Here is a 15,338-nt window from a genome sequence, read left to right as displayed (position 1 = left end):
GTCATGAAATTACCTTTCAAATTATAGCTAAAATAACCAACTTTGAAAGCACTAACTACAACTATTGTTTAAAAATCGCCCATATTGTGCCATTGACATCAGATTGTTAGCAGATAGAGGCACCAAATTGCACACTCACAGCTAGAATATGGATTTGTAGATACAGGGCCATCACAGGATTCACAAATTAACCCCACAGAAGCCATTTTCCAATATGGCCTCCAAACAACTCAATGGGGTCTTATTGGATCAGTTTCGCATGACCATACATGTATGAAATATAACTGTAGTATGCCCAATAAAATCTTTAAAGGTTCGTAGTGATGTAGAATACACAACCAAATGAGCCAGGTGTGCCAGATATATAAATATATCTATAGCTGTCAGAATCACTGACTTCTGATTATGTTTTGATCCTTAATTGCAATATTTAATCTTCAAACATTTAAAATGGATACATACGTGTAAATATTCATGGATGTGGGCTGATTAAAATGATATACAATGCTATCCTATTAACTGTTTTCATTAGGAGGACTATAAGAGAACTACAAGTCTCTCAGCTGAAAATGTACTGTCATGTTTGATTAACTGGAACAAACATTTAACCTACTGTGAAATATGTGCTCACTAATTTCTCTATGACTCAAAGGCTGCMTTTAGACAGGTATCTCAATTCTGATCTTTTTTTCACTAATTTATTTTTTGACCAATCAGATCAGCTCCGAAAAAGATCTGATGTGATTCGTCARAATACCAATTAGTGGAAAAAGATCAGAATTGGCTGAATTAGCCTAATGTGTTTTGAAAGTGGCTCTTCGTCTGCTCTGAAATTGTATACAACTGTTTTTGGACATACAGTATTTCCCAAAATACCAGTAATATTATGAATTACAACTTAGTTCACAAATCATTCAAAGAAACCTAACACACTTTTGGATGTAGACTCCGACCCATTTCGGCTCACACCCACTCAGAGGACAGGGACAGGTACGAGTCTACGAGGGCAGAGTAATAATAGCTGGAGAGAGGAGAGAGCTTCCTTCCCCAAGGATATAAATTATTCACAGATAATGGGAAAAATAATAGCGACATAAAAGCCCATCCATTCATAACTTGCAAGGASAAAATGGACTGAACAGCTGTAAGGCTATGGTATTTCACATGCCCGCCTTGCAATGCAGATGACACATTCTTTGGATWAAATTTGTCAGAGATGCTGACAACGATACCCCCACACAGAGCAAATGTGTTCACATACCCATGGGGGTGTGGCAGAGGGACAGGAACCATCGCTAAACTTACATAAACCAAACAAAGAACAAGCCAAGATGCTTTGATTTAACATAGCAATACTTGGTTAACAGCTTGTCCTAAGAGAGGCCTATTTAATATCTTATGTCTTGTCTCTTGTTTGCTGTATATCCTCAGACTTCAAACACTACTTTTTTTTTATATACATCTTGATTGATATCACTGAGAATTAGTCTTCAAGGCATTTTAGAAACCTAGACTCTTTGTTGTGCCATGATTCTGGACGGAACAAACATTCCTGTTACATGAATAACATGATAGTGTCTAACTTCACCTCAGATTTAACCAGACCGGAGCATAGACTGAAAAAAAGACTGAGCAAAGTCTGAACAGCCTGTGATATTGTGCCCAGGTCAGGGGTTATGGGAAAAGAGTTGCTCTTTGTTCTGATGACACGTCTCTCTCTATGCTCCATAGTCTCTCTCTCTATCTACGCTCTATAGGCTCTCTGACAGAGGTATTGTGCATTTGGGGCTAGTGTGCTGGCTAAGGCTGTGAGTGAGGCTCAGCTCTCTGAGTAGAAACTTCCTCACAACAGCCTAACTACCAATACTGAGGATTCTGAAGTGGCTGTGTCCCTGCTTTAGACTAGATTATTAATTAACGAATTCATATTATTTAGAATTGTTCAGTGCACAGGTGTATTACATCACATCTTGCCAAGGCCACATACAGTATGCACATTATACCAAACCACCAGTAAAGCAAAACCACTTCAAAGTAATCTGAGTTTGTTGTTTCTATAGGCCTACTTCATGAGGCAGCATCTCAACCTATGGTAAGCCTATTCATATTGTGGTAGTGGGATGCATTCATGGCAGTCTTCTATAGCTTCCACCTGAGTGAGTGGGATGTCTTTGTTATGTCAAAGAGATTCATTGTAGTCTCGACTGAGTCTTGAGTCTGTTGGTGGATATGTTAAATAGGGAGTGTAATCTATGTGATGTGCCAGCCACCAGCGCTCTCAATTCTCAGCGAACTGGGCGTGCCTTGCAAGACCCAGGCTCTGATGGGTTACAACAGATGAACTTAGCTCATGAGCATCTACAAGTTATATTCTTCAAGAATTCATGGATTTACAAAAGTATGTATACAAAAGTATGTGGACACCCTGTTAAATTAGTAGATTTGGCTATTTCAGCCACACTGTTGCTGACAGGTGTATAAAATCAAGCACACAGCCATGCAATCGCCATAGACAAACATTGGCAGTAGAATGGCCTCACTGAAGAGCTCAGTGACTTTCAACGTGGCATCGTCATAGGATGCCACTTTTCCAATAAGTCAGTTCGTCAAATTTCTGCCCTGCTAGAGCTGCCCCAGTCAACTGTAAGTGCTCTTATTGTGAAGAGGAAACTTCTAAGAGCAACAACGGCTCAGCCAACAAGTGGTAGGCTACACAAGCTCACAGAACGGGACCGCTGAGTGCTGATGCGCATAGCACGTAAAAATCGTCTGTTCTCTGTTGCAACACTCACCGCCAAGTTCCAAACTGCCTCTGGAAGCAATGTCAGCACGAGAACTGTTCATCGGGAGCATCATGAAATAGGTTACCATRGCCAAGCAGCCGCACACAAGCCTAAAATCACCATGCGCAATACCAAGCATCGTCTGGAGTGGTGTAAAGCTCGCCGCCATTGGACTCTGGAGCAGTGGAAACGCGTTCTCTGTAGTGATGAATCACGCTTCACCATCTGGAAGTCCGCCGGACAAATCTGGGTTTGGCAGATGCCAGGAGAACGCTACCTGCCGGAGTGCATAGTGCTGACTGTAAAGTTTGGTGGAGGAKAAATAATGGTCTGGGGCTGTTTTTCATTAGTTCCAGTGAAGGGAAATCTTAACGCTACAGCACACAATGAAATTCTAGAGGATTTCTGTGCTTCCAACTATGTGCCAACAGTTTGGGAAAGGCTCTTTCCTGTTTCAGCATGACAATGCCCCCATGCACAAAGCGAGGTCCATACAGAAATGGTTTGTCAAGATCACTGTGACTGAACTTGACTGTCCTGCACAGAGCCCTGACCTCAACCTCATCGAACACTTTTGGGATGAACTGGAAGCAAGTTCCCGCAGCAATGTTCCAACATCTAGTGTAAAGCCTTCCCAGAAGAGTGGAGGGTGTTATTGCTGCAAAAGGGGGGGGGGGGGGGGTTAACTCCATATTAATGCCCATGATTTTGGAATAAGATGTTCGGTGAGCAGGTGTCCACATACATTTGGTAATTTATTGTATCATTCATTTAAAGTCTAAAAATCAATGTATCAATTACAGATTTTCCCTTTAAGCAAGGATAATTAGTTCATGTTAATAACTAATTAAAATAAACGCCCATACTTTCATTATTATCTTATAATAGGGTAACCCATACCCTACCTAAGTCCAAAAATGAATGTAGCAGCAATTGCAGATTGCCCCATTGATATTTAATAGGCTTTTATCAGAAGCTTTCAATAAAAACTCATAACGTATAGAGGTGCAAGTATTCCATATTATTATACATCTTGTGCTATTAAATTGATTATCTGTTATTTCAAATAAAAATAMAAATACATTGCAACTGGCTCGTTCTTCTCTTTCATAATGTTAATTAACCAGATCAATTAATGTTTTATTGAATGCCTAAATCTTGCTTCCCAGAAGATTAGAATAAGAGAAGGAGATATTACAGTATCCTCGCTTCAGTTACGAGCGTCGTTTCCACTTGGCTGCGCTTGYTTGTATGATGGAGGCGTGAGCAACGACAAAGACGCGAGGGAAACATGGGCGAGAGGGAGAGAAAGAGGAGGGAGATACATACAGTGAACGTTCGTCTGATGAGGGGGAGGGGGAGAGGGAGAGGGAGGGGGAGCTTGCAAGCGCTTGTGTGACTCACAGATGGGTGGTAGCAGTCTAGAAGGAGAATGCGTGGACCGCACGGTGCGACTGGGAAATAAACCCACAGACGCCACTACATGCCTTCTCTTTAGGATAGTGTGAGATGAATTGGCGAGAGGGTCGCGGACGGTGCCACCAGAATCGTGCAGCAGCCTGACATGAGCTATTCGAGCGCACAACACAACAAGCACCAACCGCAGAGGAATGTCTATAACTCTATCCGACTCGAATCAAGCCACCCAGAAAATAACGTAGTCTCGGATCCGTTGGACCTCCTTCGTCGTTGTTATAAAACAGGAAAACGGATTACAGAACCAAACAKTTGAGAATTTTGGGCTTGTTGGAGCGTTTCTTTTGTCAGGCGAGACCTGAAAAACTTATACAATGGCTCTGGTCATGGAGCCTGTGAGCAAGTGGAGTTCGAGTCAAGTGGTGGACTGGATGAAAGGTACGCCACGGTTTCAAGATGTGCATTAGATGTTGCCAATCAACCTGCACACAAAATGCTGTGAAATACATATTCTCTGTCCTCAAGTATAACGGCACCAAATGCGCCTAACTCCGATCAATAAACAGTGAGGCTAGTGCCATCACTGGCRACTAGGTGAAACAAAAACACCTGCTGGACCTCAGAAATAATGTATTAAATTATAATGGCAACAAATTGATATTCTATTATATTGTATTTACTATGTGGGCTCTCTATACCACTAATGGAATTCAAATTGCAATTGAAATGTGGGCTGTGGAATTGGCAGTGATATAGACTTGGACCTGAGAACATGTCGACGCACTGGTGGATGAGTTGGTTTATTGGTAATTGAAAGAGTTCTGTATGGAGGCAGTCTTTGTCTTTTAAGTGGCATTTCAGATCGGTCTGAATATTGCCATTATGGGAGAAATGATCCACTGAAATGAAGGCATTGGGATGAATGACACTGAGGGMAAAGTATTTACAATAAAACATGTAGGTATTTGAAATGAAACATTTGATGGTTCCAGAATATGCAGAATATAATTATTGGAACAAACCGAAATGTCTATAAGAGAGACACTAATGTATCTAAAATACCTTRTTTAATGTCTGTGGATGTGGAGCTGAGATAGTTGTTTGATTCTCTGAGTCCCATCGAAGTGAAAGTCAAAGATGGACTCTAGAGWATATATTACTAATAGCTATTACATCATCACTCTGGAGTGGATCTAGTGCATATACCAAATACATCAATTATTTATTAACTACATCCAAAAATACTATTTCAGATCTGCAACACAGGTGGTGGTAATAATGCAGTAATAGCTATATGTTAGATGAAGAATATAAGATGGATGTGGTGCTACTTTGAGTGATTCATATGAGAGATGTATTGTGTGTGAGGCAATGGATGAAGGTTGGCAGTAGGCCCATGTTGCTTTGGAGAGATGCTTAACCAGATGGTGGTAGTGCCCTATGTGCTTTTGAGCCACTGTGGCCTGCGGTAACTGCCGTTGGTAAGCCTATCTTTAACACTCACTAGGCTCCCTGGGCCCAGAACCTGTGGCTGGGCCAGCTCTCTGAGATCCAAGCTCAATTTCTTTCAGTCCTCATCACCTTCCCACTGGGCACACACTGGTTGAATCAACGTTGTTTCCACGTCATTTCAACAAAATTAAGTTGTACCAATGTGGAATAGACTTTGAATGGACTTCTGTGCCCGGTGGGTCTCCATCTCTTCCAATATGCAATCTCTTTCTCTTCTCTCCATCAGCTCTGAATATCATCATTATTGTCCTTTTACTCTCTCTTCTGCCATTCCCTCTTACTCTTCCATTACATCCCTCTAATCCTCCTATTCCTCTTGTCTCTCCAAGCAAAAAAAACCACACACACACACACCACCTCAAATAGACGTTTTTCACCTCCCATCCTCTTCTTCCAATATGAATTGTATGAACTACTGACTCCAGGTTAGAATTAAGTGGAGCGGTAACACTTAATACACTTCTCAGACGTGTTTAGATAATGTAGGCCAAAAGGCATGCATATTCGGGGGGGTCATGCATATTCATTTGAGAGAGGGTATGTTTTCTGTCCATTCTWTGTTATTGTTTACATTAATTGTGTGTTACTGTCATGTGTTTTGTGTGTATCACATGCCTGTGTATGTCTGTTTTCATATATGTCGTTATTACTGTGTAATGTGTTGTTTGTCTCTGCTGAGCAGAGTACTCATGTGGATGATTCTATCCTCGCAGTGATGCTCCAACCACTTGTTCATTTACTTATTCACGCCTCCACTGCCGGAAAACACACTCACTCAAAGATTCAGTCAATCTCCAAACGTACACAACAGCTCAGCTGGCTGACTGAGACAGACACACTAGTGCCTGACTGCTGGGATCAGACACAAAGTAGTTCATGAGTTCAATACAATAGCACATAGTAGTCAAGGCGTTAGTGTGTGTGTGTGTGTGTGTATGTGTGTGTGTGTGTGTGTGTGTGTGTGTGTGTGTGTGTGCATTTGCCTGGAGAAACAAGAGGAATAGGAGGATTAGAGGGATGTAATGGAAGAGTAAGAGGGAATGGCAGAAGAGAGAGTAAAATGATAATAATGATGATATTTAGAGCTGATGGAGAGAAGATATTGCATATTGGAAGAGAAGGAGAGGAGATGAGGACTGGAAGAAACTGAGCTCGGATCTCAGAGAGCGGGCCCTAGAGTGGCCCAGCCACTGATGAGTGGAGCTGAGACAAGTTAAAGGCCCAGAGCCTAGTAATGGGCATGTGAAGTGAGGGATGTAGGAAGACGCCACAGTAACAAAGGAAAGGAAATGGAGTTTGTGTGATCTTGTCTCGGATCCATTCTTATACTCCCCGTCGCAAGGGCCCATAGCATCTCCACCTCATCATTACCATTCAGAGGTTCCATTATTAGCATAGGGCTCAGTGATGTCACCTGAGGCCAAATAGGAGCACCCAGTGACCTTCCTATAATGCCACTCTCTGCATCCTCCTGGCGCTGTCCAAGCTCTCTACTCTCTTTGCACCTACAAAGACCTCTCCACTGAGAAACCCCTCCACTTATTTTAAATGAAGGGTGAACTGTGCATTTTGCACATATCATTTATTTACACATGTATTGCATTTTAAACCAGGGGTTGGAATGTTCTGAACAGAACCACTATTGTTTTTRTTTCGTTCCACTCTTCCGACCAGCAAATAAAGTTCTGAACCATTTTTAACCCTCAAAAAGTACCGGTTTATATCATTCCTTTCTGTTCCTTTTTTAACCTGTGAAATATATATATATTTTACAATTATCTCATCARATTACTTCACCAACCAGTGCAGATAGAGCAGGCAAGCTAGTTGATTACATGCGTGATGGACAGACAAGTGTAGCCTATGGCGCAAGATGCCACTGAAAAATGCCTGGAATGTAAAATAATGATATTAACTGGTTCCCATGCWTTTAAAATAATGTTTCTGTTCTAGAACAGTATGGATAACTTTTGTTCCAGGTTCCGTTTCTGTYCCTTAATTTTTTTTGTTCTTTTCCAGTTTTCGGTTCTGTTCCCTGAACCGGGTTCCAACCCCTGGTTTAGAAAGCTGCAAATACTTGGCTAATGTTCAAGCTAAGGGTTTTATGAAAATATAAAAAAAAAAATCTTAAATATGTTATGTTCACACAAACACCTGCCATACATTTGTGCTAAAGGCAATTACTGAGAAGATTGTCAAGCTAGCTACCCTAGCAGAATCATGTCGAAAATTAGACCAATTTCCTCACTTGTGTTGCATAACATTTMATGCATTTGATGTTTGAATATTATTATGTGATTAAAAAACATGAGCTGGCGCACACCCAGAAAAATGTGTTTGTGTGGAGGTGCTGACTAACGGCGAATAAACTTTWAACTATCAAAATAAAGAAAGTCACACACTGGCCCTGAGGAAGGCACAGCGATGCCGAAACGTTGGTAAATACCCATTCAGTTGCTGGTTTATACACGGAGTGTGCGACTTTCTTTATTTTGATAGTTTATGTATAGACTATAGAGTATGTGTGTACACATTTACAGCATGTTTCTCTGGTTAAAGTGTGGTTATCGGGCCTCCTGGGTGGCGCAGTGGTCTAGGGCACTGCATCGCAGCGCTAGCTGTGCCACCAGAGATTCTGGGTTCGCGCCCAGGCTCTGTCGCAGCCGGCCGCGACCGGGAGGTTCGTGGGGCGACGCACAATTGGCCTAGCGTCGTCCGGGTTAGGGAGGGTTTGGCCGGTAGGGATATCCTTGTCTCATTGCGCACCAGTGACTCCTGTGGCGGGCTGGGCGCAGTGCGCGCTAACCAAGGTCGCCAGGTGCACGGTGTTTCCTCTGACACATTGGTGCGGCTGGCTTCCGGGTTGGATGCGCGCTGTGTTAAGAAGCAGTGCGGCTTGGTTGGGTTGTGTTTCGGAGGATGCATGGCTTTCGACCTTCGTCTCTCCCGAGCCCGTACGGGAGTTGTAGAGATGAGACAAGATAGTAATTACTAACACAATTGGATACCATGAAATTGGGGAGAAAAAGGGGGTAAAATGTATTTAAATGTATTTGTATTTAAAAAGTGTGTTTATCGTGTGTGTGTTTTGATCTGACTGGCTGGCACACTGCCCATGTCTCTTGACATTGATAAATGATGTAGATTAGCATAGTGCCCCTCCCCTACAAAGCCAACACAATAATGTATCACAGCACTAAACACAACTTACTCACCGCAGCCTCAATTACTAGCAGATTAATAGTCTCTTAATCAGATCTCTCATCTCATCTCTCTCTGTGTCTCTCTGTGTGCTCTTCCCAGTCAGGGTGGCTGTCTGTCTCATCCATTGGTCTCATCACAAAGAATAGCTCTGTTTGTTTAGGGAGGCCAGGCCAGTTGATTAAGGGGGAATTTCTCTGCAAAGTGGGGGGAAGGCTCTATGCAAAGTGGGGTAAAGCAAGGCTAGTTTGTTATAGAAGGGTTGCTCTGCCCATTTAGAATGACAAAGCCCATCTCTGAATTGAGGTGTAATATAGGTGTTTAGAACAGATTACTGTGTTTATGTAGGGAGATAGCTCTGTTATCTGGCGAGGCAGAGCATTCATACTTTAGACAATGWCCCTGCTTGTTTTGGTGGGAAGACGTTAGAAGGGTCTTTTCTATCTCTCTACCTTTTCACTTACATGTTTAGTTACAGTATTGTTGTCTTGTTGTCTTGCAGGAGCCACTACTCCAAACCCCACTGCATGGTTTCTATAGCAACATGGGGATTTCTTCATTGACAAATGGTTCTTGATTAACTGGGTAAAGAGGCTGATTTGTTAAGCCCTTAAATTGTATGCAAAGCCATGGAACTCTCCTCTTTCTGCTTCTCCACAATTTCTCTGCCAGCTGAACTTGAGCCGAATGCTTCGTTAGGTCCAGGCCCGAGAACACACTGAGATTGAATCAAAAGGAGGAGATGAGGGCTCCACAGCCTTCTTTGTGGGAGGCTGACCGAGGGAGGAGAAAGGAGAGAAAGAGTGTGGAAGGGTGGATGAGAGTGGATGAGGGAGAGATTGAGAAACACTGAGACGGAGAGAGATGAGGAAAATTGGTATATGTGCTGTTGTAAGACATGTATATGTGTTTTACGTGTGTGTGTGTGTGAACATGTGTTGTGTGTGTGTTATATGTGGTATCGGTATCTTGAGCCAATGTGAGGACAATGTTCAACATCCATGAGAAGAGCGGGGGTGGGGGCGGGGGCGTTTCCATGACAACTCAAGCTCTGCCAAGTAGGTCTGCCCCTATTTGAGACAACGGTCCATGAGATGAGATCCATGAATTGTGTGTGGTGTGTGGTGTGTGTGTGTGTGTGTGGTGTTGGTTGTGTGTGTCGTGTGTGTGTGTGTAGATGTTGTGTTGTTGGGGTGGGGGGTTGGTGTGTGTGTGTGTGTTGTGGTGTGGTGTGTGTGTGTGTGTGAGACAGCAGTGTGGTCAGTGCTGGAGCGAATGTGTGTGTCTGTGTGAGTGTTGAGTCCAGATTTAGACAGACAGTGACAGATAGCGTTTGTACAGCTGTGAATGAAAGCTTTCAGAGATAATGACAGAGATGGTGCTATCGTTGTGTTTGTATGCCAGTGAGATAGGAGGATCAGTTTGAACAGCTCCTCTGTTCAAACTGGGGAGGGAAGGATGGATGGAAGGAGGGAAGGATGGATGGAAGGAGGGAAGGAGGGAAGGATGGTACTGTGTTTCAAGTGGGTTTAGTGTGGGGCTAAATGTTTACTCATGAAAGACCTGTGCCAACTGTTGGTTATGAGTGGGCTGTAAGTGTGCAGTAAATGTGAGAGTGTTTGAATGTGTCATGGTCTTAATAAAGATATTATACTTTTTGTGTAGTTCTTTGTGTGGAAAGAACTACACAATAATAGTAGGATGGTTGTATGTAATGGTATGCGTAGGGGTTATGCGTATGTAATGGTATGTGGAAAGGATTGGTTGTTTGTGGGTTGTACATACCACTGTAATTTGTTGGACATGTGTGGAGGTCTGTGTGACGTGGTTGATTAAAGCTTGGTGAGTCTGTGTGTGTATATCTGTTCAGCGATGCCCAGAAAGGCACTATGTTCATCTCTGAGATCTCTGTTTGTCCATTTTCGTTAAACCAAGCACTGGCACACACTCACAGGCTGCAGTTTCAAAGCCCAGAAATGAGAGACACAAACACACACACAGTCAGAGATAGAGAGAGAGAGTGGGGGGGAAGAGACAAGGTGGAGCGATAGAGTCACTGTAAACCCCTCAGGACTGCAGAGCTGAACTGATAAGAGGGAGTTTCTTCACMCAGCCCTGACCAGATAATATAACATCTTCACACACAATATTTAGACTGATGCCTGTGAGAGACTGAGGTTGTTGGAGCTTACATCTGAAACACACTGCCTGCATTGGTCTTGGTAATAATCTGGATAGATGGAGTTGATACCAAGATTATTGTTACTTAAATGATATTATGTTGTCTCTCAAAATAATATGCTATATATGCTATTTTTCAATTATACATGAATCAATACTTGTGTATAAAGTAGTAGCAGATAGCAGCAGAGAGGAGTAAGCCAATACAAATCTGTTTACCTGAATATATCCCTATGTAATGAGAGTTTTCACCTTGTCATTTCCTCCTCTCCCTCCAGGGCTGGATGACTGTCTGCTGCAATACATTAAGACGTTTGAGAGAGAGAAGGTGGGAGGAGACCAGCTGCTTCGTATCACCCATCAGGAGCTGGAGGACCTGGGAGTCACCCGCATCGGACACCAGGAGCTCATCCTGGAGGCTGTGGACCTACTCTGTGCTCTGGTGAGTCCTCCATCCCTTTCACTCAGTCATTTCATTCCCCTCCAGAGCAGGGGTCTTCAACCTTTTCTTACCCAGGGACTCCCGTCAYATGTTACCAAACYTTTTTTTTCACGTCTTGTCTTATCATCAGGTGAATGATAATGGCAAGGCGAAGTAATCAACATTTATTTTTAAAATGGATAGATATGGTAGATCGTTTTCACTATTTTGACCTCCCCACACTATAATTGGAAGATGAAGTGTAAACTCTCAACTGCCTATTAGCTAGAAAGTTAAAAATAGCAGCTAAAAAATAGCAGCTGCTTAGAGCTAAAATAGCAGCTGTTTAACTGGTTAAACAAAGGTTAGCCATGTTTTTGCAAAAATGATTTACCAAGTCAAGAAAGCTTACCACCAACCAGTAGCACTTGCCACACTGGTAGCCTATTCGCAGGGGCTTTTTCAAAGTCTATGTCAGATACTCTAGTGATTGTAATTTGCTCAATATTAGGAGTTGAGAGTCATTGAGGACCGATGAACCCACCAATGAGTGTGAATCAAGTYAGGAAGTCAGAGAACCATCCAGAGACCAACTCAAAAAGTCTAGGTCTAGGCTTAATCTGTGTCCGGGAAACCAACCCTTTATTTTTTGGCCATAGTGAAGACCCCTTTTTAGAGAGGTCARACAGGCAGCTGGCGTAGGGCTTAACTGTAAGAGTCTTTACAGTTTAGGAGTGAAGTGTTGGGATATGTTAAAGCATTTCTGCGCTGACAGCATTTCAGACTCTTGTTCCATCTTGTATGTTTTGTTTGTCTGACGTCTGTGTCCATTTTAGGACATTCTATCATTCAATATTCCCTTTAGGTTGGATTTTCTTTCTGATTATTGATAATTAGTTGTTGACATATTCACAGTTGGCTAATATCTATTTTAGGCTGACAAGTGTTGTGACAGATCAGGTAATTGCCCTGTTTGTCAGTTAATTTCACTTGTTCCATCTGTATGCTGGAGGGATAGTCACTCACAGAAAATAAACATTGATAATCTCTGATAATCCCCTGGACTAATTTTCCATTCTCTCTGCCACCCCACACATACTGTACAGACACAATCACACCAGCTTCTAGGGTGGTTTGGGTGGGTGTGACACATGGATGATAAAGAACGATGACCAACAGAAAATAATAGATATAGAGAAAGAGGGGGAGCTAGAGGATGAGAGAGAAGAGAGAGGATCCGAGTAAAGATTGAGTGGGTGAGATTGATGGGAATAAAGGGAAACGAGTGAGGCGGGATATCTATTTAACTAACTATTTAGCAGCCTTATGGCTTGGGGGCAGAAGCGAGGTCTGGCTGATTCTTTAGATTTCCCATCATTCAAGCAAAGAGGCACTTGATTTGAAAGGTAGCCTTGAAATACATTCCACAGTACACCTCCAATTGACTCAAATGATTGTCAATTAGCCTATCAGAAGCTTCTAAAGCCATGACATCATTTTCTGGAAATTTTCCAAGCTTGTAAATGGCACAGTCAAACTTAGTGTATGTAAACTTCTGACCCACTGCCAATTGTGATACAGTGAATTATAAGTCGAAATAATCTGTCTGGTAAACAATTTGTTGGAAAAATTACTTGTGTCATTGCACAAAGTAGATGTCCTAGCCAGACTTGCCAAAACTATAGTTGTTAACAAGAAATGTTATGGAGTGGTTGAAAAACGAGTTTTAATGACTCCAAACCTAAGTGTATGTAAACTTCCGACGTCAACTCTAGTTACCCGGGCTATTTGCATTTACCCTTTTTGCACAAACTCTTCTGACTCATCACCATACGCTGCTGTTACTGTTTATTATGCACTGAGTGTACAAACCATCAGGAACATGACATTAGCCTGACCAGGTGAATCAGGTGAAATCCCTTACTGATGTCACATGTTAAATCCACTTCAATCAGTGTAGATGAAGGGGAGGAGACAGGTTAAAGAAGGATTTTTAAGCCTTGAGACATGATTGTGGTATGTGTGCCATTCAGAGGTGTGAATGGGGCAAGAACAAAATATTTAAGTGCCTTGAATCGGGATATGGAACTGTAAGTAGGTGCCAGGCGCCCCGGTTTGTGTCAAGAATTGCAACACTTGCTTGTTTTTCACACTCAACAATTTCCTGTGTGTATTGAAGAATGGTCCACCACCAAAGGACATCCAGCCAACTTGGACATATCTGTTGAGAACACATTGCGTCAACATGGGCCAGCATCCATGTGGGAACGCTTTCGACACCTCTTTAGAAGTCCCATGTCCCAATGAATTCAGGCTTTTTCTGAGGGAAAAAGAGAGGGGTTCAACTTCAATATTAGGAAGGTTCCTAATGTTTGGTATGCTCAGTGTATATCCTGTGGCTTAGTCACTTTATCCCCTACCTATATGTACATATTCTACCTCAATTACCTCACTAACCCTTGACATCGACTCGGGTACTGGTACCCCATGTATATAGCCAAGTTATCGTTAACTCAATGTGTAGTTATTCCTTGTGTTACTTTTTTATTATTATTATTATTTTTTTTTTTTTGTCTCTGCATTGTTGGGAAGGCCCGTAAATAAGCATTTCACTGTTAGTCAACACCTGTTTGTTTACAAAGCATGCTAAGACAGGATGAGAGAGAAAGGGGATAGAGAGAGAGAACGAGGAATGAAGAGAGAGGAGGGATAGAGAGAGGAGGTGAGAGTAGAGGATGATGAGCAGAGGAGGGAATAAAGAGGATGGGAGGGAGAGGAGGACTTAGAGAGAGAGGAAGGGAATGAGAGAGAGGGAGGCGGTTAGAAGAGGAGGGATTTAGAGAAGAGAGGGAATAGAGAGAGAGGGAGATAGGAGGAGATAGAGAGAAGGAGGGGATAGAGAGAGAGGAGGATAGGGAGATAGAGAGAACTAGAGAGAGAGGGGAGGGATAAGGAAGAGAGGAGGGGATAGAAGGAAGGAGATAGAGAGAGAGGAGGGAATAGATAGAGAGGAGGGGTGAGGAGAGGGTAGGATAGGAGAGAGAGGGGAGATAGAGAGAAGGAGGAGGAATAGAGAGAGAGAGGGGAATAGAGGAGACGGGAGGGATTAGAGAGGGAGAGAGGAGGGATAGAAGAGAGAGGAGGTGATAGAGAGAGGGAGGGGAATAGAGAGGAGTAGAGGAGGGGATAGATAGGGGAGAGGAGGGGATAGAGAGAGAGAGGAGGGAATAGAGAGAGGAGGGATGGAGAGGATAGAGAGAGAGAGAGGGGGAATAGAGAGAGAGGAGGGATAGAGAGAGGAGGGGATAGGAGAGGGAGGGTGGAATAGGATTAGGGAGAGGAGGATAGAGAGAGAGAGAGATGGAATAGAGAGAGAGGGGGGATATAGAGAGAGGATGGGATAGAGAGAGAGAGAGAGGAGGGGATAGAGAGAGAGAGAGGAGGGGATAGAGAGAGGAGGGGATAGAGAGGGAGGAGGATAGGATAGGAGAGAGGGGTAGAGAGAGAGAGAGAGAGAGAGAGAAGAGAGAGAGGAGGGATAAGGAGAGGAGGGGATTAGAGAGAGAGAAAGAGGGGATAGAGAGAGAGAGAGAGAGGGAAGAGAGAGGAGAGAGGAGGGGATAGAGAGGAGAGAGGAGGGGATAGAGAGAGAGGAGGGAATTTAGAGAGAGGGGTGGGAATAGATAGGGAGAGAGAATGGGATAGATAGAGAGAGAGGATGGAATAGAGAGAGGGGGAATGGAGAGAAGAGAGAGGAGGGGATAGAGAGAGGAGGGATAAAGAGTCAGCAGTCCAGAGGTCACAGATGTTTATCTGGAAGCCCA

General features: G+C 43.0%; 1 protein-coding gene across 1 annotated transcript in view; it reads left to right on the top strand.

The window, feature by feature from the left end:
- The first annotated feature begins 4,169 nt into the window (after window positions 1–4,169).
- The window catches only part of LOC111951101 (connector enhancer of kinase suppressor of ras 2-like), a 49,658-nt gene continuing 38,489 nt past the window's right edge, over window positions 4,170–15,338 (top strand). The window contains 2 exon segments of the mRNA XM_023969116.2: window positions 4,170–4,637; window positions 11,372–11,535. Of these exon segments, the coding sequence (XP_023824884.1) occupies window positions 4,574–4,637; window positions 11,372–11,535 (228 nt within the window). The 5' untranslated portion in view covers window positions 4,170–4,573.

This window comes from Salvelinus sp. IW2-2015, linkage group LG23, assembly GCF_002910315.2.
Source record: "Salvelinus sp. IW2-2015 linkage group LG23, ASM291031v2, whole genome shotgun sequence".
Lineage (NCBI taxonomy): Eukaryota > Metazoa > Chordata > Actinopteri > Salmoniformes > Salmonidae > Salvelinus > Salvelinus sp. IW2-2015.
This window is presented reverse-complemented; position numbering and strand designations above follow the sequence as displayed.